This window comes from Magallana gigas, chromosome 10 (genome assembly GCF_963853765.1).
Source record: "Magallana gigas chromosome 10, xbMagGiga1.1, whole genome shotgun sequence".
NCBI lineage: Eukaryota > Metazoa > Mollusca > Bivalvia > Ostreida > Ostreidae > Magallana > Magallana gigas.
Window position 1 is genome coordinate 27,949,909 of NC_088862.1, and position 23,757 is coordinate 27,973,665.

The window sequence follows — 23,757 nt, forward strand, 5'->3', positions numbered from 1 at the left end:
TTTTCAGAAATGATAGATGACATGAACATCTAGCCTCACGAGGAAAATCATTGTCCGGAAATTCCGAGTAGGGAAGCTAAATTTTTAAAACTCATATTAAATGTGTTATAATGACCTCAGACTAATTTTAAAACATAATATCTAAGTTGCACTTTAATTCTGCGTCTAATAAAATCTTTTTCAAATTGATGGGATGAAATTTAATTATTTTAAAAATTTAAAATTTAATTAAATCGTAATAAAATGACCTCAGACTAATTTTAAAACATAATATCTAAGTTGCGCTTACAATATTGTGTCCAATGAAATCTTTCTCGAACAAATTGGATGAAATTTAATTATTTTAAAAATTTAAAATATAATTAAATCGGGTTTAAATGATCTCAGACTAATTTTAAAACATGATATCAAAGTTGCGCTTACAATTCTGCGTCTGATGACATCTTTTTCGAATTGATTGGATAAATTTTAAATTAAAAAAAAAATTAAATTTAAATAAATCTTAATAAATTGACATCAGACTAATTTTTAAATGTAATATTTAAGTTGTACTTACAATTCTGCCTCTAATGACATCTTTCTCGAATTGATTGGATGATTTTTAAATTTTTGAAAATTTTAAATTTAATTAAATCGTGTTTAAATGAGCTCAGACTAATTTCAAAACATACTATTTATGTTACGCTTACAATTTTGCGTGTGATGACATCCCTCCCGAATTGATTGGATGAATTTTAGATTTTTAAAAAAAAATTAAACTCATTTAAATCGCATTAAAATGACCTCGGATTAATTTTAAAACATGATATCTAAGTTGCGCTTACAAGTCTGCGTCTGATGACATCTTTCTCGTTATTATTATTATTATTGTCGCACGGATCCACTCTATTGACCGCGAACTTCCTTTTAAATGTCGTTGTCGCATCGCTGATGCATGCACGAATCTTTTTAATGGAAAGTGTGAATTGATTAATCGTGTCACCAATCACAAAGTTCAACTAAAAGTCTAGATAGCCTACTTCATAGGATTTATGACAGACAATACAATATAATAACAGATTTATGTCCAAAAAGTAAGATACGCGAGGAATCATAGCAACTGATATATGTAATATATGGTTGTAGGTTTCACAATCAGAATACACAATACACATAGAATTCATACTCCGGCTCACACACCAGCATGCTGCATATCATTCATTATTTCTGGATTTTTGAATTTCATATCACAATTGAAATAATGATTACTTTTTTAAAGATTTGTTGTGGTGCTTTGTTTTGTCAGAAACTTTTGCACGAAATAAGTGTAGTGCATAAATTTACATTTTGTGCATAGAACTAATCAAAGTGCTATTTACTTTCAGAAATGCCGGCTTCATAATTCAACGGTTTTGTTGTAACAATCTTGACCTCCAAGCAATTAACGAAGTAATTGGATACTCTATAAAATAAGTGTTTCAAAACTGTATATACGTTGGTACATTAATTACTAGTAAATTGCAAATATCACATCAAATTTAATGCAATTAAGAATATATGCACACCTGTTGACGGATTGTTACAACCATTGGCAGGATCATAATCTTTGTCAATACAGTTACATATCATTTGACAGTCAACTCCATACGATGGAAATGGACACTTGTCTTCACAGTTATTTCCCCTATAACCCTTGTCACATGCTAACCAATTAATAATAGGAAACTGGTTTCATTTGTGACGTGCTAGCCATGTAGGCTGTAAAGTTAGCCATTTCTTTTACACTTTTTATATAATCATAATAGCAACCAATATGTGAGCTTTTCTCATTATTAACTATTGAGTGCCAAATACTTAGTAAAAGAATTTTTTTAATTTTCTAGCAATCTTTACCTTTCTTAGAACATTTCAAATTCAGTTCACGGCCAATTGATATGAAATCTCCAGATTAACTATTATTTATTCCAAACTAAAGAGTCATTTTTGTTTAGATATCAAAATGTAACATCAAAATTTAAATAGTGTTTAGATAAAACATTTGCATGAAAGAACAAGCATTTTTAACAAAGCAATGTTTCCAGTACTGTAGTATATTTACGTATACACTTCTCTTGTGTAAGATCCCACTTGAACTGGACACAACATGATGTTCCGTTTCTTCTACAATTATGATAGAATCAGTAAATTATTGTGAGTAAACAACTCTTTCAAACATTGGCTAATTTAACAAAACAGTTTACTTACCCATCACAAGTTCCTGTAGGCAAAGTTTGAAAACACTCAAACAGTGTCAAATATGCAATATTAAAAGTTGCTATATTTTTCATATTCATTTTAAGTCCATGTATTTACTTTAAATGATACACGAGCTCTCACGATCTGAGCCTCTCTAAATTGATTTATTTTCCTGTTCCTTGTTTATCAAATTATGTAACTGATTATAGCCATAGATTAAATTTTTCCGTCACATATGATTTTTTTGCTGCAAACCACCTGCATGAAATTACATCATGTATAGCATACTTATGTACTCTAAAACATGGTAGTTCATTGACTATAATACATGTACATTAAGGTGATATGGGATACTTCTATGTTTTGACGTATTGCTTATCGAAATAAACAATGAAATGAATTGTAATTATATGAGAAGTTTTTCTTCCCCATTTCTGTCACCTAACACCGTAGCGCAGTGGGTAGGAGGGTTTACTACAAAACTTTAAGTCATGAGTTTGAATCCCGCTTTTTACCTCTCCAAATATTTTTAAAAGCTTTTTTGTTTTGGTTTAATATTGTAAAATTTGAAAATTCTAAACCAATTCAAGTAATTTCCATGTAATTATAATGTACTTTAATCCATATCAATATTGACAGATCTCCCATACCACCTTAAATTGGTATGTTGAAAATAATCAACATTCAAAAAGTTTTAACAATGGTATTTAATATCATACCATCAAAATCATTAACAAACCTAAGCGAACCCAAAAATGGCTTTGGTGAAAAAAAAATTGTTTATTATTTTCTTAGCTATTTTTAGTACAACATATGAAGCAATATATTCTTTTTTACAGTTTAGTGCATTTATTCATATTTGTTGCATGGTTCCACTCTATTGACCGCAAACTTCCTTTTAATTGGTGTTGGCATATCACTGATGCATGCACAGATTTTTTTAATGGAAAGTGTGAATTGATTAATCGTGTCACCAATCACAATGTTCAACTAAAAGCCTATATAGCCTATTTCATAGGATTATTGACAAACAAATCATTTAAGGTAGTCCATCCATAACTAAGGTGAATTTAACAATTTTGATTGATCTATACTACATCAAATACGTATTTTAAAGCTATTATTAGACTGATATAAACCAAACTTGGGTGTATGTATGTAGTCAATTAAATGAACTTTTTGCACTTAATTTTTTTTGAAAGAGTTGTCTGCCCTTTACAAAAATTTAGAAAAATCATTTTCTGAAAATATGTATGGTAAACTATGAATTATTTTAGCACATTCGAGGACGGAGAAAGCTTTTGCAACTTTTTACCAAGAGAAATGTGAGAAAAATACTTGTACTAAAGAAATATATTCAAAAATGCATTTTTCCCATAGACTTCAATGTTAACTTCAACATATGATAAATTCATTAAAATTATTTTTTTTTTAAGATTTCAAAGGTGAAACTTTATAATTTAATAAACTCCTTAATATCACATTAAGATTTTAGTGATCAAACTTGCAATCTATTAGATATGAAATATGATAGTTATGGATGGACTACCTTAAGTAAAAAATTGATCTAGAGCATTTGAAAGTGATTGATTGAAATCAACTTTACATTATTACATAACATTATTGACGGATGTCCCATACCACCTTAAATTGCTAAGCTTCGAAAAATCAACATTCAAAAAGTTTTAACAATGGTATTTAATATCATAACATAAAAATCATTAAAAAACCTAAGCGAACCCAAGAATGGCTATGGTGAAAAAAAAAGGTATTTATTATTTTCTTAGCTATGTTTTAGTAGAACATATGAAGCAATAAATTTTATTTTCATTTTACAGTTTAGTGTATTTATATGTCGCATGGTTCCATTCTATCGACCGCAAACTTCCTTTTAATTGTTGTTGGCATATCACTGATGCATGCACTGATCTTTTAATGAAAGGTGTAAATTGATTAATGTTGTCACTAATCACAAAGTTCAACTAAAAGTCTAGATAGCCTATTTCATAAGATTTATGACAGACAAATCATTTAAGTATAAAATTTATTTAGAACATTTGAAATGATTTATTGAAATCAACTTTACAGTGCATAAATGTAAAAAAAAAATTGAAATTTTCATTCTGTCACTTTTCATTCACATTGAAAAAGTGAATAATTCTCAAAACACTGTTGACTGTTTATCTAATTACAGTCCTACCCAATCACATCCTGATGAGTTTAATCATTCAAAGGTAGAAACAAATACCATGCAACAAAATAGTTGGTTCACTGTGGTCTCGCGCACCACGTCAAGCCGTGTTACAATCCTTACTTATTAGTTTTACTAGGATAACATGCATTTACATTCACAAAATTACAAAACATATAATTGCCATTTTTAATTTCTGTATACACTCTTAAAATTCTTGTAATGTATTTCAGTTATTCTAAATAATAACAGATCTATGTCCAAAAAGTAAGATACGTGAGGAATCAGAGAAACTGTCTATATATATGGTAATTTCGAAATTCAACTACTTTGTAGAATTTACATTTGGCGATTTGCAACAACTGTTATCAGATGTGCTATTTCAGAAAACGGAGATTACAAATGCAGAGGCATCAGATGGAAAATACAATTTATAGTGGCTTGTTACATGTTAATAACTAACAATATATTTCAGCTGCAAATCTGCCTTAGTAGGAAGAATTAGGTTGAAGGCCTGCGGAGTAAACTCTAAGGTCTTCATGCCCGAGTTTTATAGGTTTTACGATCAGAATTACACATATTCATACTCTGGCTCACACACCAGCATGTTGCATATCCGGATTTACAAGTTAAAATGTCTGGATTTTTGAAAACCATTACTCTCTAAAGTATAATACGGATACGAAAATTAAGTGTTTGGAAAAGTATTTACTTACATCTAATGAAATAAATTTCCTGATCGACAGCATGCATTGCAAACTACAAAACGCACGATGATAGGTACACGTTTCAAAACTGAACGCGGGAAGTTGTAATAAATACATCGAAGTTTTGTTTTATTCAATATCATTTCACATGTCCTCTGAAATAATTTTCTAACAAAAACAAATCACCAAAAAACAAAGGGAAATATTGTAATGTATTGGAGAGAGAGAGAGAGAGAGAGAGAGAGAGAGAGAGAGAGAGAGAGAGAGAGAGAGAGAGACGTCTAAATGGTTTGCTAACCATTTATTAAGTGGAGTTATATTTTCATATGACTAACAGACATTGGGATTGCACAATCATATATTTACCCGTGAGAACATGGGCAGTCAGATAGCGGTTAATTGCTTGAATCTATACTACTATATCAAAATAATAGACTCGTATTTTGGGGCTTTAATAACGAGAAATCGGAAGAGTACCGTCTTTTGTTTTCTATGTATACATATGTAAAACATTATGGGTACTTGAAGTTTACCAATTTGTTTTTATTTTTCTCTAAATCAAGCTTCGCTAATTAATAATCAACGAAAATTCCTTTAAAAATCCGGAAATTATCTTGATTTTTAGGATTTTACAATCTTGCGCATGCGTATAACATTCACGCTTAATCACGAACAGCTCTTAAGTTTACATTTGCACAATATCACATCTGCATGGATAAACTCAGAAACGATAATACGAATACGTGTATATATAATTATTCTTTTCATAAAAGAAAATACGAGAGATAACTCTCAGTGCATTTAATGTGAAAAATCCCGAGAGTTCCGAATGTCAACACGGTGTGTAAATTTGATGAAAAAGTGTTTAATTCTACATTTATAAAAATAAATTTTTAGATGAAAGGTATTTACAGCCTCAAAATGGTTTGTTAAGAATAATGTGACTGTCATTTTTAATGCAGTTTCATTTATTTTCTCCAAAATCGTTTTGGAGCGATTCTGCAATTTGTTGCTACAATACAGTTATATGAGAGGTATTTTAACGGTGGTGAAGGCCTGCCCCAAGACACAGATTATTCTAACTATCCAGAGTGTTGTGAAATTAATAGCATTTTTATAGACTTAACAGCTGCTTAAAGCTTGGTTATGTAAATGTCAACAATACGATGGGTCGATGTATCTATTTTGTGAATGTCCGATATTATACATGTATGCAATATGCCAACCAGTGCACGCACGGGTCAAAGTCTAGTATTAACACATAAATATCCACACCTCAGGACTCCGTTCTAAATGTTTGGATATTATAATTACAAATATATAAAGTGGGTTTGAAGATATGATTAGTTAAAAGTTAAAATATCTGGTCATGTTCAGGGTTTTAAAGAAATTTAAAGTTTAATAGGAAGAAACCTACTGATAAATGCACTGTAAAAACAATGTTACATAACCACAAGGTACAAGGTACATTGCAGATTCACTTATGAATTATACGAATCATCTGAATTAACGATATCTTAGTAATTGATGTGTAGTAAAAATAATTAAAAACAAATTATATATATATATATATATATATATATATATATATATATATATATATATATATATATTCATTCACACTAACTATTACAAATATTAAAAGATGCTTAACTCTTATTGTTGAATTATGTTGACTTAAATTTACGTCTTTTTAATTAACTACAAAATTGACCATTCTGTTAATATAAAAGTTCAAGTTTTTGTATCAAAGACCAAGTTTTCCTAAGTGCAATCAAAAGGCTTAATCACGCTAAATAAAACATCTATATACATGTGCATAAATAGAATACATAGCGTACAATTGAAAAAAAACCCTTCAAATAAAGACAATTCACTCATTTAGATCCTCAAAATAAAATGCAAACTTTTGTTTTGAATATATGTTTTCCTCATCGTTAAATACTGTATATAATACAGAATTTACATTTTAAAGATATGTGAATTACCTCAATGTTTTGGCATTATGACTTTTGGTGGCAGGTCAAGCTAATTGAAAATTAAATATTTCATGGAATTCCATTAATCCTATTCAATGATTTTAAAATTCAGTTTTAATGCATGTGTATTGGAATTTTTAAACTATGAATTGTTTTACTAGCAATGTCGAATTTCAATTAACGGGTACATGTTACATTTTAACTTTGAATCAGTCTATTTGAAATATATGCTGTTTTAATTTAACTGGTGTCTGTAGTATTCTTTTTTAATACATTTGATATACACTTGTATAAAAAAACAAAAATAATTTGGTTGTTACAAATAATAGTTTATTGCATATAATACTAAAAACGCAACTAAGAAAATAATAATAGCAAATTCAATTTGTGTTTCAGCAAATCTAGCTGCCATTGACATAAATGATACATGTACTTGACAAAGTTAATATGCATTTCATTCAATAGGCTTTTTTTCTCTCACAACATTTCCCACATTCTTACAAATGCCTTTTTCTGGTTTCACGGATGCCTTTTAATCCTAAGAACTTGTTTTTAGTCAATCCTTTTGCAATAGATCCATCTGTATATAAAAAAGACCATTAACTTAGTAAATTATCATTGTTTTCCAAAGATAGCTCCTGAAAAATAGCATTTATCAGATACTTGCAGATAGAAATAAAAAGAAAATCAATTCATTTTCAGGTAATTACAATACTGGAATTCCATTTACCAACCAAACAAAAATCTAATCAAATCAACTATTGAAAAAAAAGTAGCTATCGCAAGGTACAAATAAGTTACATGGATATTAAAAAATGAGTTCAAAAGTGGCCATTATCCACATTTTATACATATCTTAACTCATTTTTATACTTGTTAAAGCAATGGGTTTGGTTCGTATTCTAGGTCATCCTTTTCTTCTATGACGCCATTTATTATGTCGTCCTGTTTGTGACATCTTTCGCTGGCTTTTGACATTTCCAATTTCGCAGCGAAGTATCTCAGAAAAGTCATAGTTGATTTGTAGCCTTGCTGTTTAAAAAGAATACATGGATAAAAGTGAAACTTAAAGCTTATAATTTGGAAAGAATTTAAATTTACATCAAATAAACCAAAGATTTGATTTCAAAGGAACTTCATAAGTATGATTGCCAAGTGCTTAATCATGGGGCAGGTGAGATGAATAGAATTCACTTTTTTATCTACTTAATTTATTTTTCGATCGACCCCTCTAAAAATTTTGATTACGGAATAGTCTAAAAACTGAGACTTAAGAAAGTGTTATGCATTGTACATTGTATTATAAACAACACCATTCAGGTCAATAGACAAATTTCATTTAATGAATGATAAGAAACATATCAAGCCTTGGACGTTTTTAACAATTCATCGAGTGATTGGAAAGGGTGGCTAAAACCGCCGACCTATCAAAGTAAACCATGTGTAGTATCTTGATGTACTTGCAGAAAAATATAACAAGACAACCAATTATAATGTAGTGAATCATTAAGGAACGAACTTACTGATATAACATAGTCCTTATCAGCCTCTTCCAATTCAAAATCTGAGGTTCCAACATAACACGTGTTAATTCCTACCGTCCTATCCAAGTCTTCGTCCTGATGCGATAGATATGAATATGGATAATTATAAGTTAAATACATGTTTTTGAAACTAATGCTAGACAAAGACGTCCATTTGCATAACAAAACGGAAATTTACTTATTAAATGACTTTAAATTGACGTGCAATATATATATGAATGCTATTGAAAACATCTTTTATCTGCTAAAACTAATGAAAATAATTTCATAATTTTCAAGAACTTTGCTTTCTGTACCAAGGATAATATACTTGCAGTAATAAAAGCCCATTTAATGTTTGTCAGAAGAGTGTTCTGGAGGGTGTCAAAGTATTCCACAATGTCGTTAATGTCCGTCCTCTGGTAACCAAGGAAACGCTGCTGTAAACTGACCCCTGTGCTTTGTATGAAGCTTATCAACTCGTTAAAGTTTATCTGTAATCAATATCAATTCTTGTAACGTTTCACAGTCTATTAAAGTTTCTTCTTTTAAAATGACGATAGAATATAATGTTGGCGAATAGCTTTTTAACGATTTGCTTTAATTTTTAGTAATTCTATACTACTTCAAATTTATGTAACAAAAATCAATTTTGCACAGCTTCAAATTTGATATTATTTTTTTATTTTCGAAAACCCAAAAAAAATTGAAACATTGAAAACCTATCAATGACGACTTTAAATGCATGCTTGAGAAAATTTGTATAATTAAAAATCTAACACACCTCCCCATCTTTATCTTCGTCAAGGTGATCAAACGCTTTTTCCGCAGTACAATCCTTTCCAAACAGCATGTTCCTGCTCTTCTCAGAAAATTCCTCCTAAAAATATAACAATTTGTTCAAGGGTAACTCGTTTAAAACCATAATATGTTACCTTTAATAGAATAAATTATATGGATATCATATACAAGTTTGTGTGTCTGGGTTATGACGTGTTTTTAAAGTTATTTTATTTCCGTCATTGTTAGAACTGATTTTTGGAATTTAGGAAGTAAATTTCACTCCTTTCCTGCTTGTTCACGTGCCAGAGAGAATTCAATAATACATACTCACATCTTCAAAAGCATTTTTCAATTCTGTGTGACTGATTGTGTGATCTTTATCCAGGTTGTGTTTATTCAATACCTGGAAGTGATAAAAAAGATTGTATTGTTTATTATCAACGGCTACACAACCAAAATGCATACAAGACAATTGATATAAAAATATTGATATAAACAGGTGTCCTGAGAGAAAGCAAGATTACTGATGGAAAAGGCATTTATAATCATATGTAAATATTTTTTTTTACACTCTGCGATGACAATGCTTGATTAATTTAAAGAAGGCGGGTCTGATGTAGTACAACTTCTTAGGATTTCTCTCCTCAAAATTGTATCTACCAGTTTTTCCGGTGGGAAAATGGTATTTTTATTTTAATTTTCAAATGAGTCGCCTATGCAGTAAAACACGCTTATACATATAACGAGGTCCCAGGGACGGGCAACTTTACTTCCTTGTAAGCGTAATTCGTTATATCTGTCAAGTTTACAACATGTAATAAAGTCACGGGGATTGAAAATCACTTCGCTGTTTTAAATGATACATATAGTCATTCATACGTCATTAAATGATATTTGTAAATCAAAATGATTTGTATCTGTATAATAATCTTAGCCTTACGAATGAATTTTAAAAAAAATATCAAAGAAGTGTATATTATGTGTAATCAATGTTTTCATTTACCTTTAGAAATTCGTCTACTGCCACCATTACTCGTCTATGTTCTTTCTTTGTTTCTTGTTGGACCTTTTTCTTTTCCATTTTCATCCTGTACAAAAAATTAGACCAAGCATTAATATAAAAGAAATTTCGTCGCCATACTCACACATTTTAAATGTTACACTTTACATAATGCAAAGATTATACCATCTAATCGATATAATCATCTTTCTTTACAACTGAATTATTCAATATATAATGCAATATTTGATTGGCTTACCATGTTTAATTACATTTTTTTTTATTATAATGTGTCCTTCACTAATACATAGAGAGTGTGCTAAACATTTATTATAATAATTTATACATTTAGATCGACTGACAGAGTATTTTCCCTTTTGATAAGACATTTGATTATGACTTGTTTAATGCATCTACTTCCTTAAAAATTAAGTTTTCCTACTGAAACTGAAAACTGACGCACCGACGAAATTAGATATCAACAAATAAGCAAAACCTCAACCATCCACGAAAATTGACCCCCAAAAAATGAAATGATTCCACAGTATCTTAAATAGCTGTGTAATTGCATGAGCTTACCTTGCCAATTTAGTATTGGGAGCTGTGTCAGGCTGTACCCCAATCCTCTTTTCCAGCATATATCGAAACACATCCGACTCTGAGTCTGCGTACTAGAGAACCGGAAACAGATCAAAAACCAGCCTATAAGTCTACATTAGCGTTGAAATAGAGGAGACGAACTACTAATTTTAAAAGCCTTGTTTTAAAAACATTACTACCATCATCCTTAGTTTGGTACATTGAATACAATTTAAAAAGACTTGTTCTGATTACTTCATTACTTGTAACTCTTACTTGTGTTTCCTTACTGAAAGGACAGGGAACTTACAAGTAAATCCAACAGATATCATGCTATGCCATATAATCACATGTATCATGAAAGGATATATTTCTAAACACCGATATATCCGAGAAACGAACAGTTAAGGGATAAATTGGTGGCGTATGATCGTTTGGTAAGTATTAAAGGCTGAAGAGCAGGGATCTGCAAGTGCAAATAATTATAATTCAAATGTATTTTGAAGGCGTCGAGCTAATGCTCGGCAGCCTTCTAGCGATCGTCTGGATTGGCAATCGTCCAAAAATTCATGCACTGCACCGCCTTTTTAATGCGCATAAAAAATAAGTTCCTTGAAGTATTAAACGTATTACAAGATTTGTATTCCTTTTATTCAACTAAATTGTGTACAAAAAAAACAACTTTGCCTCCCTGGTTATTGACAACTCATTGCATTAGTATAGATTTGCTTAATCAAGAAATGGCGGATGAATACAATAAGGTGCAATGTAAACATTCACTAAAATATTATTTAAGTTTATCGCTTTCATTTTGATTGGAGACTGTGCCCGATAGAAATAAAATTTGATATGTAAATGTATTTGTTATCGGGCATGGTCTCCAAAATAATTGTAAGCGATAAACTTATCTAGATATTTTGTTGCAATTAATAAACACGATAATGCAGTTGGTTTGGTCGAGCATTTTAGATAGCACGTGTTGTGGATTTGTTTGTAAACAACCATAGCATAGGTAATCTTGTTTCAAACGGGAATTGAAATAAATAAAAGTATGTTTTATTATTATAATTAGGGACACACTGTTAATGTATTCAAATTATGAGCCTGTGAAATGTGAAAAGACTTTTTAAAGCAGGAAAGAAAAATAATAATTTTTTTTGAACTTTGAAATTTCTTCGATTTCTGTAACCATGATGAGTTATTGTATTATAAACTCATCACTACCTATTTTATAACGAAATATACTGATTATTGTTTTTGAAACAGTACAAAACGTAATTTATTTTCTTTTTTATTCTAATATTATTTGATAAACGACTATATATATTAGTACAGAAATTCAAATTATTGATATCATTCTATATATTAAACATGTTAAAAGAAAATGTCAGCTCGACGCCTTTGTGGCCGTTCCGGCCTTTGATTTTTTAAAACCATTGTAAAATAATAATCAAATGAAATTTCTCCATCATTTTTGTTCGATATTAACATTACAATTAATTTTCAACATATAACGAAAAACGCTAAAAAAAATAGAATTTATTTACTTTTATATCTAGGAAAAACACCATAATTGAAATCATCTGCACACATAACGAATCTTGTAATCAGAGCAGCTTCTTGAAATTACTGAAAAACTGCCATGAAATAGAGTTTACATGTATATCCTTTACAAAACATGATTTCCTGATATATACTTTAATTCGCATATCAAATGGCCAGGGAACTCTTCTTGGATAATTTAAACATATGAACTCATACATGTATGCATATTTGAAGTTACCTAACATATGCCTCCTCCGACGGCAAACAAAAATATGTACCCCACCCCCTTCAGAAAAAATTGTGGATTTGCATAGTTTTTATGTGTATCATTAGATTACATTATCAATCTTTACCAATAAAAAGCCCAGTGTTTTTGATGTGTCTTTGTGAGTCCGGTTAAATCTGCGCCGTCTGTCCAACAATTTTGGAATATCATCTAACGGCTGGAGTTTTTCTAAGAAACTGTCACCGGAATCCATCGAGAGCCACCATCCTGTAAATACAAGTAAATCAGTCGTGACATAATCAGCAGTATTGTTTAATTATAATCAAGCACAAATTCTTTACACGTGCTGTTTCAATCGATGCACCCTTTGGTAGATTTGAAGGCAAGGATGAAGGGGAAACTGGTATGATTTGATCGGGTCCCCATTGGTTAGGGGATATATTTTTTTGGCAAACCCACAACACGATGGTATAAAACTACGCATAAGTGTACGTAATATACAAAAACGGTTTATTTTTGTGTATTGTTTGTATACCATGCAAATCACGTGCACTGTATGTCTATGCTTATACTTTCTCTCCTTGAAAGACTAAGGGTAAAATTGTCTTACAGTGCGTAATCAAGAAAATAATAAGGTTTAGACTATATGTCTGCTAAATCGTTAGTGTATAAACCGACTTACCGTCGAAGCAGTGTAGAGGATAGTTACATATTAATCCACCATCAACATATGTATTTGTTTCTCCGTTTTGTGTGTATTTTGTTGCTTGGAACATTCCTTAAAAAGTAACAATTCTCGTTAAAGGCATGAAAAAAATTAAAGTTGAGAGCGCTGCTAACTACAGAAGCATGTTGTCATCTTGCTATGGAAAGATATGGTTTGCTTCCGTGTAGCTTCTGTGGGAAAAAAGGTGAAGAAAAATAAAACACCGATTTTTTAGTTTGTTTTGTCCGTTGAGACAAATGCTTGAGTTAGTATTCGCCGAGTCGTTTATGAGATTGGTCATACGATATATATAATAATCAAATATGATGACGTCACCTGGTATTGACATGGACATGCGCACCGCTAGTCTGATGGGCATATCTGGTGTAGTTTTCACATGGCAATATTCTTCTACCATATGGTTCACATTTGTAACAACAATACAAAGTTCATTTCCGGTCTTTTTATAAAGCTTGAAATAACAAAAAAAAATAACCAAAATAATAAAAAGTTAAATTTTAATTCTGTAGTGTAAGAAGTATTATATCGTTAGGGTTACATGTACATATTCCTTATTACTAGCAATAATAATGTCAGCGTAAATATGCTAAATGCACTACTCCTGAATTAAGAAAATATATATTATCAACCAATATTTTCCTCTTTTTGACAGTTGTTCACTATGTGACATATTGATTAAGTTTGGCGTCTGCGATTATTATAGCAACGGAAATACAAAACAACATAATGGTGAATACTTGTCTTTTATCGTTATTGTTTATACCTTATCAGTCCCTATCACTATTTCTTCCTGACAATATATATATATATATATATATATATATATATATATATATATATATATATATATATATATATATATATATATATATATATATATATATATATATATATTATGTATTTACATATTAATTTATAAAGTGCGGGAAATTATATTCTATTAAATTATCAAAAAATCAAGTTTCTGTCGACTTTTTTTACGTTTATGAAAATTCCACGCTAATTGAGAAAAATACTAATTTATTTCAAAATCAAATTAAAATTAAAACACGCACCTGCCGCGATTATCTTCCGTGAATAATGATTGAAACGCAGGCCAAATTTATATATCAACCTTTCATAATGTGAACTTTTATCTATTGTTAAATTTACCGGATGGCAGTAAATATATATTTTACAACATGACAACCATTCACCTCTCCAAATGTGATATCTTTGTTGCCGACTTTCTTTTCTATGACTTCTCCCATCCAGTTATACAGCTTGAGTCCTGGATTCCAACCATACCCACTAAGAAGGTTGGGCAAAAGACTCAGTACTCCAAATTTGGCATCTTTGAAAAAAAATATACTATCGATAGCATTATGAATTAAGAGAATCAATTTACGCGTAATATTACAAAATATAAAAGAAATAAAGTGGATGGTTTATATTCACCAAAAAAAATCATCAGGTCGTTCATGTATAATTTTAATACATATGGAGTAAAGGATCGTATAAATTTCTTTCTTTTTTTCAAGTTACCTGTTAAAGTTATATATTTACATTCTACTGTGTTTTTCCATTAAATTCCGTGATGTTTAAATGCCTCTAAATGCAATACCTATTCACTGCGTATGAATTTACATGTAATTTACATAAGTAGATCTCAAAAAGTGATTTCTATGATATCGGTTAAAAAATGTATTTCATAAATGTTGTCAAAACACCATGTTTTATAATTATTCAACAAAACAGTTGACTTTATTGTTAAAAGCAACATTTCAATAGTTATTTTTCATGGATTATATTTTCATGCTCGTCGATCTCATCTCAACGGTCTCTGTGAAAACCAGTTTAAACCGGTTTTACAAATCTGCACTTTATATCGATTTATTTCAGTAAACAATTGATTTCTTCAGTAAGGGAAATATTTTTACAAACTTAAGTCTTACTTCAACATTACTTCAACATTTAAACCATCGCTTGTACATACTAATTGATTCATTTTTAAACTTTAGAAAACATTTTTGTTTTATTATTCATTAAAATAATCAATGTATTTTCCTACACTTTTTTCTCCATACAAAATTGACGGCGAAAAGATTTCAAAATTGCCATAATTGAAATATCTAGAAGATGCAGAATTTGAAGTTTATAATGATTCGTAACGATTAAGGATTAAGAGGCTGGGGGTCAAAATATAATATAATATTAAACCATCAGATTTATTTGAAAATTGTATATGCGATTTCTGAAGCTATCAACTACTTTTCGGTAAAGAAAAATTTCATATATTTTAATATGAAATTTGATCATTTTCTATATTTTCTATACGGAGCTCTTCTTTTAAAGGAGATCAATATTGTCTAAAATGGCAACCACCTCCCAGCCCCTTAAGCCTATAAATAAACCACCTACACATATTATGATGTAGAAACTGATAGTACATATACAAACTGACTTTTTGTTATTTTATACATGTACACCTGTACATGTTATATTGAAAGTTTGTAAAAATAATTTTAGAAACCTGTACGTTTTGTTTCAAATACCTAGGCACACTTTAGACATATTTTGGCTCAGAAAACGTCGCATGTCCTGTGACCCGTATCCCACCGACATCAGTGAAGCACAAATTGCGCCTGCGCTGGCCCCGGAAAACCGTTTGATCTGATCGATTAAGCCAAGCTCTTCCAAAGCCTACAAAAACATTAAATTTAAAATAATTGAATCTATGAATTGAAGTTTCTAAAGTTCCTTTTAAAAACATTAATGAATATACAAAAGGAATACAGATTGGTTTTATCATCTAAATGGTTGCATCATTTTTTGTTATGGTAAGCGAATTTTATTATGCAATTTCAGGAGTTAAGCCAATCTAACGTACGTGTCTCTCATTACGAGATCGTCTGTCACAATATTTATATATAGAGAGTGTATATCCAACCATTTAAAATAAATCTATGACGACATCACACATCTATTTACACTTGGGCAAATCAATAAACTAAAGGCTGATCATCCTTAAAGACATCTTATAGCTTTATGCCCCTGGTTATTATTCTTTAATTAGTTTCACTTGCTCAATGTACACAGTTCACATGTACTTTTATGTAACCTAATTGCCGGTCTGTTTCCCTAGTCTCTCAATCCCTCTTAACATGAAGTAATAGACATCTTTAGGATTATCAATTTTTTTTTTTTTAAATATCCTCTAATATTGCAAAATAAAGGTATAAAAAAAATCCCGCCTCCATTTTTGTCGATTGAATTAGCGAAAAAGGGGGGAGGGGGGGGGGGGAGGCGAATTAAAATGTATGGCGTATTATCATTTGTTTAACCCTAGTTTCAATCCCTGTTTTTCTCAATATAAATGAATTTTGAATATGGTGTCGTATAGAGGCACGTTACTGATATACTAAGTCTAGTGATATGTATTTCAAACTCCAACCCCAACATTAATTGTTTAGTAGGGCTAGAATTCATATGGCTGCAGGTCTGTAGCTCCCGGTCTGAAAAAATTCGGATGGACGACCTGGGAGCTACAGTGCCTCCAATAGTAAAAAAGTGCAATTTACGGCGCACAAAAAATTGCGCTAGTTTTGGACTGATTAACCTTATTTTCACACAAATTTTGGCAAAACAATTAGTACCATTAAATTCTTCATGCAATATACTACTGATACTGTTACTTTACTTGCCTCAGACTTTCTTTGAAACATGCTAACCGACCTCGGAAAATAAAGTTTATTAATTCACGTCGAGATCGAGAGTCGCCAATTTTACATGTAAACAAGCTACACCACTTCACTTTACAGGGCTGGTGATCGTGTTTAGAAGAATATCAGAGGCAAGTGAAGTGACGATATCTGTAGTAAATTGTCCGAGGAATTTTTTGGAATCAAATATTTGTACAGAATATGTTCGAAAATGAGATTAATCAGTCCAAAACTAGCGCAATTTTTTGTGCGCCGTAAATTGCAGTTTTTTACTATGGGAGGCACTGTAGCTCCCAGGTCGTCCATCCGAATTTTTTCAGACCGGGAGCTACAAACCTGCAACTAGAATTTGTCTAGTTACTTATAATAAAATATAATCTCAAACATAACATGGCCTAGTCTAAGAGTAAATGCGATGAGTAATGTGTTGACAACACCCCCCTCAATTATACTGAAAATACGAAAACGAAGTAAACTCTGCAAAAGCCCAGAGGGGTCTAACAACGAACTGTAGACATGTTTTGCAATATAAAAAAAATCTATCTAATCAGATGGCAAGTTACGCTTTTCTGCGAGTGATTTTGTGACGCGGTTTCAAAACAATGTTACCGCCGACTTCGTTACGATCAATATGATTGGTCGTAAAATGTATTTTGCACCCAAATAACAAAGTGCATTTTGACGTCAAAGAACATGCCCCTCAACGAGTCGTCGTTGTAAGACTTCTTTGCCGCTCTGCGCTATTGAGAGATCTATATTTAAATCAGATTGTGGGTAAATACAGTATATATGTATGTACTGCGGAATTATTAAAATTCGTTAGGGCCAATTTTAGTGGATTGCTTGAATTTTCTAGGTATCTGGGAACGTAATTTCGTGTATTTTCTTATACCTACAAATTAGTAATTCGTGGAGGATGGTAATTCGTGAATGAAATGTACCCACGAATTCCACGAAAACTGAGCCACAAGGAAATCTAATTTTTCCACAGTAAATGTGCCATCATGATGTTTTACCTTCACAGCACCGCAATAGGCCAGCCCCTTGCTGCCCCCTCCCTCGAAAACGAGGTTCTCAAAAGGGTAGGTGTGGTCTTTGGGATCTATTTTCATAGCTACGAGATCGATTTCACTCAAATGGGACGGCGTGTTCTTCAGCTCTCGATCGGGATAGCAGACTCCTGACAAAACAAGCAAGTTGTCTATGAAACTCATAGTTTAACTACTTCTTTATCTTAGGTAGGCTGAATTGTCAAATTATGATTCAGAACCCGTGTGACACAGTTTGCTGATAAAGTCTGAGCACTGATCTTAATTTTATGCTTATTACTTTTAGGGCTTCAAACACAAAACAGTTTTCATTTATTTGAAAATTAGGTAACTGTGAGGCCAGAACTACCTCTACCCTTGCTCAATTGTACCGAATGAATTTGACCGGTAAGTTATTTATCACAGTTCAAAGTCTGACGCTTAAACGTATCTATTAAAACAATAATTCATTTTCGAAAAATATATTAAATGGGATTAGGCAGCAGAAAAAGCCTATTTTAGCCCTCTGCCGAAAACGAACCGTGTATTGAGGATCAAAGTACATTTGTATATAAATAGTGATATGATACAATGAAGATTAAGGTCAGACGACACACGCTCCCCGGGCATTTTTTTTGTATCTCGTCGTTATAAAGAGTTCCAGTAGAACTAATATTATTTAAATTCGTCCTTAATTTGATTGAAATATTATTTATTTATACATATATGTCTAGATGGTGGTTAGATAGTGGTTAGAGCGGTGGCTGCTCCCTGCTAGGAGCGCAGGTTTCATAGGTCGTGAGTTCAAGCCCTGGCCCCGGTGAAGCTCCAATATAGTGAAATTTCCAGTGCTTTATATATTTTTTTTTATATCAGCAATTCAAGTGGATCTTCAAAATGATTATATAGAAGATTGCATACTCTAGTATTTTGCAGAAATACCTGGTAAGGTAATCTAATATTTTGCAAGAAAGCTTGTCAAAGTAGTTGTAAATCAATAACAAATTCCTGGGAAAAGTTATTATAAAATTGAGGAACGTGTCGCCTGACCTTAACATCTTATAAAACGTATTCATATACTTTATTTATATATTCAGACTTCCATATTTCATGCATAAACTAACCATAGTTCCAGTTTTCGTCCTTTTGAAAATGAATAAATTTTACAATATATGTAAAAAATAAATTTGAAGATACTGACGGGCGACCATTTCTCCACGAGTACCATTCCTTGCCAGTGCCCTGGTTGCTATTTTTCGCATATTATTGTATGTGTTGATAAATGACGTGACAATGCGCTGGCGAGAAATGGTCGCACGCCAGTATGGTACTTTGGCTTTGAGTTATTATTGAGACATTTCATGTTTCTTGCGTGAAGTTTAACAAACACACGGTATAGACTAAATAAAGACAGGGAACCATTGAAACTGGGTGTTTCGATGCCCGGATCAACTCTTTTTTATTTCATTCCATTTACTGACAAGTAATGTCTATCCTTTATAGTCTACAATGTAGGTATTGCGTATACTTGGCCATTCTTGCAATCAAAATCATGATTTTTTTTTCGTTACTTCATATGTACAATGTATTTAGTGACAAATTTGATAAAAGTGTAAAAAAAAAAAAAAAAAACATGTCTTGAATTTTACTTCTGGCATCGGATATATTTTTTTGTAATTAATTTTGTACACAAATGAAAAGTAGTCGATTTATGCATAACTTACTGTCAGTGTTTTTATCTGCCGTTTCCGCTTCGTCAAGTCTCACTTCACCGTCAAACCTGTCTTTTCCATGGACATAACCATTCCTTGATTCCAGAATCTTCTGTTTTTGGATATCCTCGGAGTCCTTCTCTTTTTGATCCCCAACTGCGTTCCCCATCTTCTTTTAGCAGATGTGCCCTGAATTGTAGACTAAGCTAGACTTAGTTAAGTTGAACTAACATTGCTTAACGTCATGGTTGGTGTATAAAGGACGCACTGAGACGACAGCAGTCGATTTATTTATACGCCGGAGGGGGTATTTACACGTGAGTTAGTAAAAGAGGGGGGATTAAAATTTAGTTGTTTGGTCTAAGTTTCGATTTGTGTACATGTGGCCACAGGGTTGTTTTTTTTTTCAATTCTTAAACTCTAAAGGTGGTCCATGGTCACAATATTGGTCAACATTTTTTTTTATGTTTACAATGCTGTGTTAAGGTATTTCTAAATGCTAGTCGTCGAGATACAAGCAAGATAAAGAGGTTACAGTTCCGTATTATGTAAACAAAGCAAACCCTAGTATTAATATTAATTCATATTTAAATCGAATTAGCATATAAAAATCAAAGTCGTCGCTACTTTAACACACCAAGGCGGTGGGGAAAAAATTGAATAATGATTCTGCACCCCTTGGTGTATAATAGGACCGACGGCATCCAAAAATGTATGTAAGCATGCAATGCTTTTATTAAGTATTCGAATAAATTTTATGTATATCTTCCTGGATCAATTAATTTATTTGTCCGTACAAATAGTTCATTTCGTCAGAACAAGTCTTAATTCGTCCAAACAAATAGCTAATTTGTCTAAACAAAAAGACTATAGATATTTTTGCTGCACATTTTGGACGATTTTTGATAAAAATTCACATACCTGTTTTCCCTCGTAAAAAATCACAGGAACGAAAACAGATTTTCTACGGAGATTAATAATGGGGAATGTTGACATCTTTTCTCCATTCGGAAGTAACTCAGAATACCTCGCAAAATTTTCAACGTTATTAGCCGGGCTTCATTATGGCTGATGGAATCCAAAATCACCGTAGACTTTTATATTTAGTCGTAAATTGAAACCTGACAAGCTAGAGGGGGCGTTTCAAAAGAGAAATCTTGGGATTTTTCTCATACTATGAAATGAACATCGTCAGAATCAAGAGGTATCTATAAATATCGAATAATTAAGAAAATATGCGGCAAAAATATCCTTGGACAGCCTATCTTGGGGCAGAATATAACATTAGCTAGTTCGTCCGAACAAATCAAAATTTGTCCGGACAAATCCAGCTTCGCCTGAACAAATCTTTTTTTCTTTTCTTTTTCCATCTGTCTCTTTCACAAAGCCCTAATTTTCTACAATGTAATATGACAAACACTTTGTGTTTTAGAGAGTAAAAATATTGATTAATTCGTTGTTAAATTTTTAGGGAGTAAAACAATCGTATAGTTTACGACGTTACTGTAATACAGTCATCGAAAGAGTTGATGGTTTAACTGACTATTGTTTTTGTCTATAAGTACAGTTTATAATGTTTCCCAAAGCCATTAGAAATATAAAATTTTTAAAAAAAACCATATACAAAAATGCGCGTGATCAAGACAATGTGATAAAGACGCTACATGTAACAAGCTTATAAGTCTGCATATTATGATTTAAAATATGACAAAATATTATTAACCAAGTTTGCATTTTTTGACAGTATGTACATGTATTAAATATGAAAATTCAATTATTTTATTTAAAAATCAATATATCCCACAAAGAAAACTAAAGAAAACACGAAGGATCAATGCATATACTATAAAGAAAGTTAAAAGCAGAAGACTGTTTATAGAAAAAATGTATTTGAGAGAAATGAAATAAAAATCCATATGATACTTTATTAAAGGCTTTATTTTAATGTGTGGAACATCAATCAACATCTGTTGTTTCACCTGAATGCCCCACCCTCTGCTTATTTCTGCCGTTTAATTTATTTTTGTTCAGCCATAAAAGCACTTTCACGTACATATTACCTTTTTTTTTGTAAATCTGCAACATATGTTTTATAAGTGGTGATATTGTACGTTATATATCTTTAAAAAGTATATAATTTATTGTTCAAATGAATGTTGTTACATGCAATGTCTGTGTGATTGTATTTGGCATTTTGAATTTTTAAAAAAATGTTCCATGCGGAAACCCCTAAGCTAGCCAACACATGTGAGGATAACATAAAGATATTTAGGTAAAATATTTATCAAAATATACTTTTAAACTAAAATATAAGTTAACCATTTATCTATATATGAATATCTTTTTTAAAATTATTTTCTACTTATAAAGGTGCTTTGTATGCTAAGGAAGAATTATTATATTCGAAAACAGACACCATAGCCGTTAATAGTAAAGGCATAATAAAATATTGGCCTAGCGTCTGCTAGGTTATATCTTTCCAGAAAATCATCCACCGTACCTCGAATCTGCAGGTAAAACAAATTATTTCAGTAAACTTTGGCGCATAAAAAACTATAGCTGCAGAACTGTAGCTCTTCGGGAAAAAAATAATGACAGACCGGAGAGCTACAGGGCCACCCATTGAAAAAAATATATATTTATTGCGCAGAAAAACGTGCGCTAGTTTTCGACTAATTTACCTTATTTATACGCAAATTCTGTGAAAACAATAAGTACCATTAAATTCTTCATGCAATTTACTACTGATATCGTCTTTTCACTTGCCTCGGATAGTCTTTTAAACACCATCACCAGTCCCGTAAATGCATGTGGTGCACTTTGTTTACATGTAAAATGGTGACTCTCGATCTCCATGTAAATTCAACATACTTGATTTCCCGAGGTCGGTAGCGTGTTTCGGAGAAAGTCTGAGGCAAATAAAGAGGCGATATCAGTCGTTAATTGCATGAAGAATTTAATGGTACTAATTGTTTTCACAGAATTTGCGTATAAATAAGGTAAATCAGTCCAAAACTAACGCACGTTTTTCTGCGCAATAAATATACAATTTTTTCAATGGGTGGCCCTGTAGCTCTCCGGTCTGTCAATATTTTTTTTCCCGGAGAGCTGCAGTTCTGCAGCTAAAAAAAAACTAGATTGTATATTCAAAACATGTATATTCAACTGAAACATACCTAACAGTATATTCACAATTGTCAATTAAGGTACACGTTTGGACTAAAACAACTCTAATTACACTTTCGGCACACTGCTCGCATGCATCGTATTCTTATAGGGAGATAATGTTAAGATCGATGCATACATACTTGAAGCTGTCATTTTTACTAAATCCACGACAATGGATGCCAACGACTATTGATGAAGCCATAGTATGTGTACCAGACCTTAACTGGCCTTGTACAGGACGTCTTTGGACGGTCGAGGCATCAACTCTCCTTCGTATTCGTAAAAAAAAACATCTATGTAGAGCTATGTACCGCTCCGAAACCTCACGAAGTCTGGGGAGGGACAAGGGACTGGCTTGGATGGTGGGTACGAAATCTTGAGGTTATGGTAAATCCTGTTTATTTGAGTGAGTAATGGAAATCTTACAAAAGTGGTTAAATCAGTTTATTCCGTATAATGGAATGTTAATCACTGAATGCCAAAAAAAAAAAAAAAAATGAAAAATGACCTACGAATTGTCCTTGTTTTATTAAGCAAAGAAATTGTACAGAATTGAGGCGCTACATCATACTTTTTGTTGCAGTAAATTTTGACACAACCCGTACTGTTCTGTAGCAGATTAACTTTAGATGTACATGTATCTCACATTTATTACGTAACTATAGGATTATTAA

At 31.6% G+C, this 23,757-nt stretch overlaps 1 protein-coding gene across 2 annotated transcripts; it reads right to left on the minus strand.

The window, feature by feature from the left end:
• Positions 1-7,441: 7,441 nt before the first annotated feature.
• LOC105339290 (uncharacterized) lies at positions 7,442-20,187 on the minus strand. 2 transcript variants are annotated; one of them, XM_034453214.2, is made up of 15 exons: positions 19,928-20,187; positions 18,192-18,355; positions 16,009-16,156; positions 14,671-14,807; positions 13,790-13,925; positions 13,430-13,525; positions 12,875-13,014; positions 10,977-11,068; positions 10,401-10,485; positions 9,729-9,800; positions 9,399-9,494; positions 8,950-9,108; positions 8,615-8,710; positions 7,965-8,123; positions 7,442-7,671 (listed from the first exon to the last, which is right to left on the minus strand). In XM_034453214.2, the coding sequence occupies exons 1-14, from the start codon at positions 20,082-20,084 to the stop codon at positions 7,968-7,970; spliced, it is 1,734 nt and encodes a 577-aa protein (XP_034309105.2). In that variant the 5' UTR covers positions 20,085-20,187; the 3' UTR covers positions 7,442-7,671; positions 7,965-7,967. The 2 variants fall into 2 exon arrangements, with proteins under 2 accessions (XP_034309105.2, XP_065929970.1); XM_066073898.1 differs by lacking the exons at positions 8,950-9,108; positions 9,399-9,494; positions 9,729-9,800 and having other exon boundaries at positions 19,928-20,184.
• Positions 20,188-23,757: the final 3,570 nt, after the last annotated feature.

Excerpts from the sequence above, each read along its gene's own strand:
- LOC105339290 (XM_034453214.2), bottom strand. The coding sequence starts at position 20,084 with ATGGGGAACGCAGTTGGGGATCAAAAAGAGAAGGACTCCGAGGATATC. Across the intron at positions 11,069-12,874 it reads AAACACTGGGCTTTTTATTG|TACGCAGACTCAGAGTCGGA; the intron begins GTAAAGATTGAT and ends CCGGTTCTCTAG. Across the intron at positions 9,495-9,728 it reads TGAAAAATGCTTTTGAAGAT|GAGGAATTTTCTGAGAAGAG; the intron begins GTGAGTATGTAT and ends TTATATTTTTAG.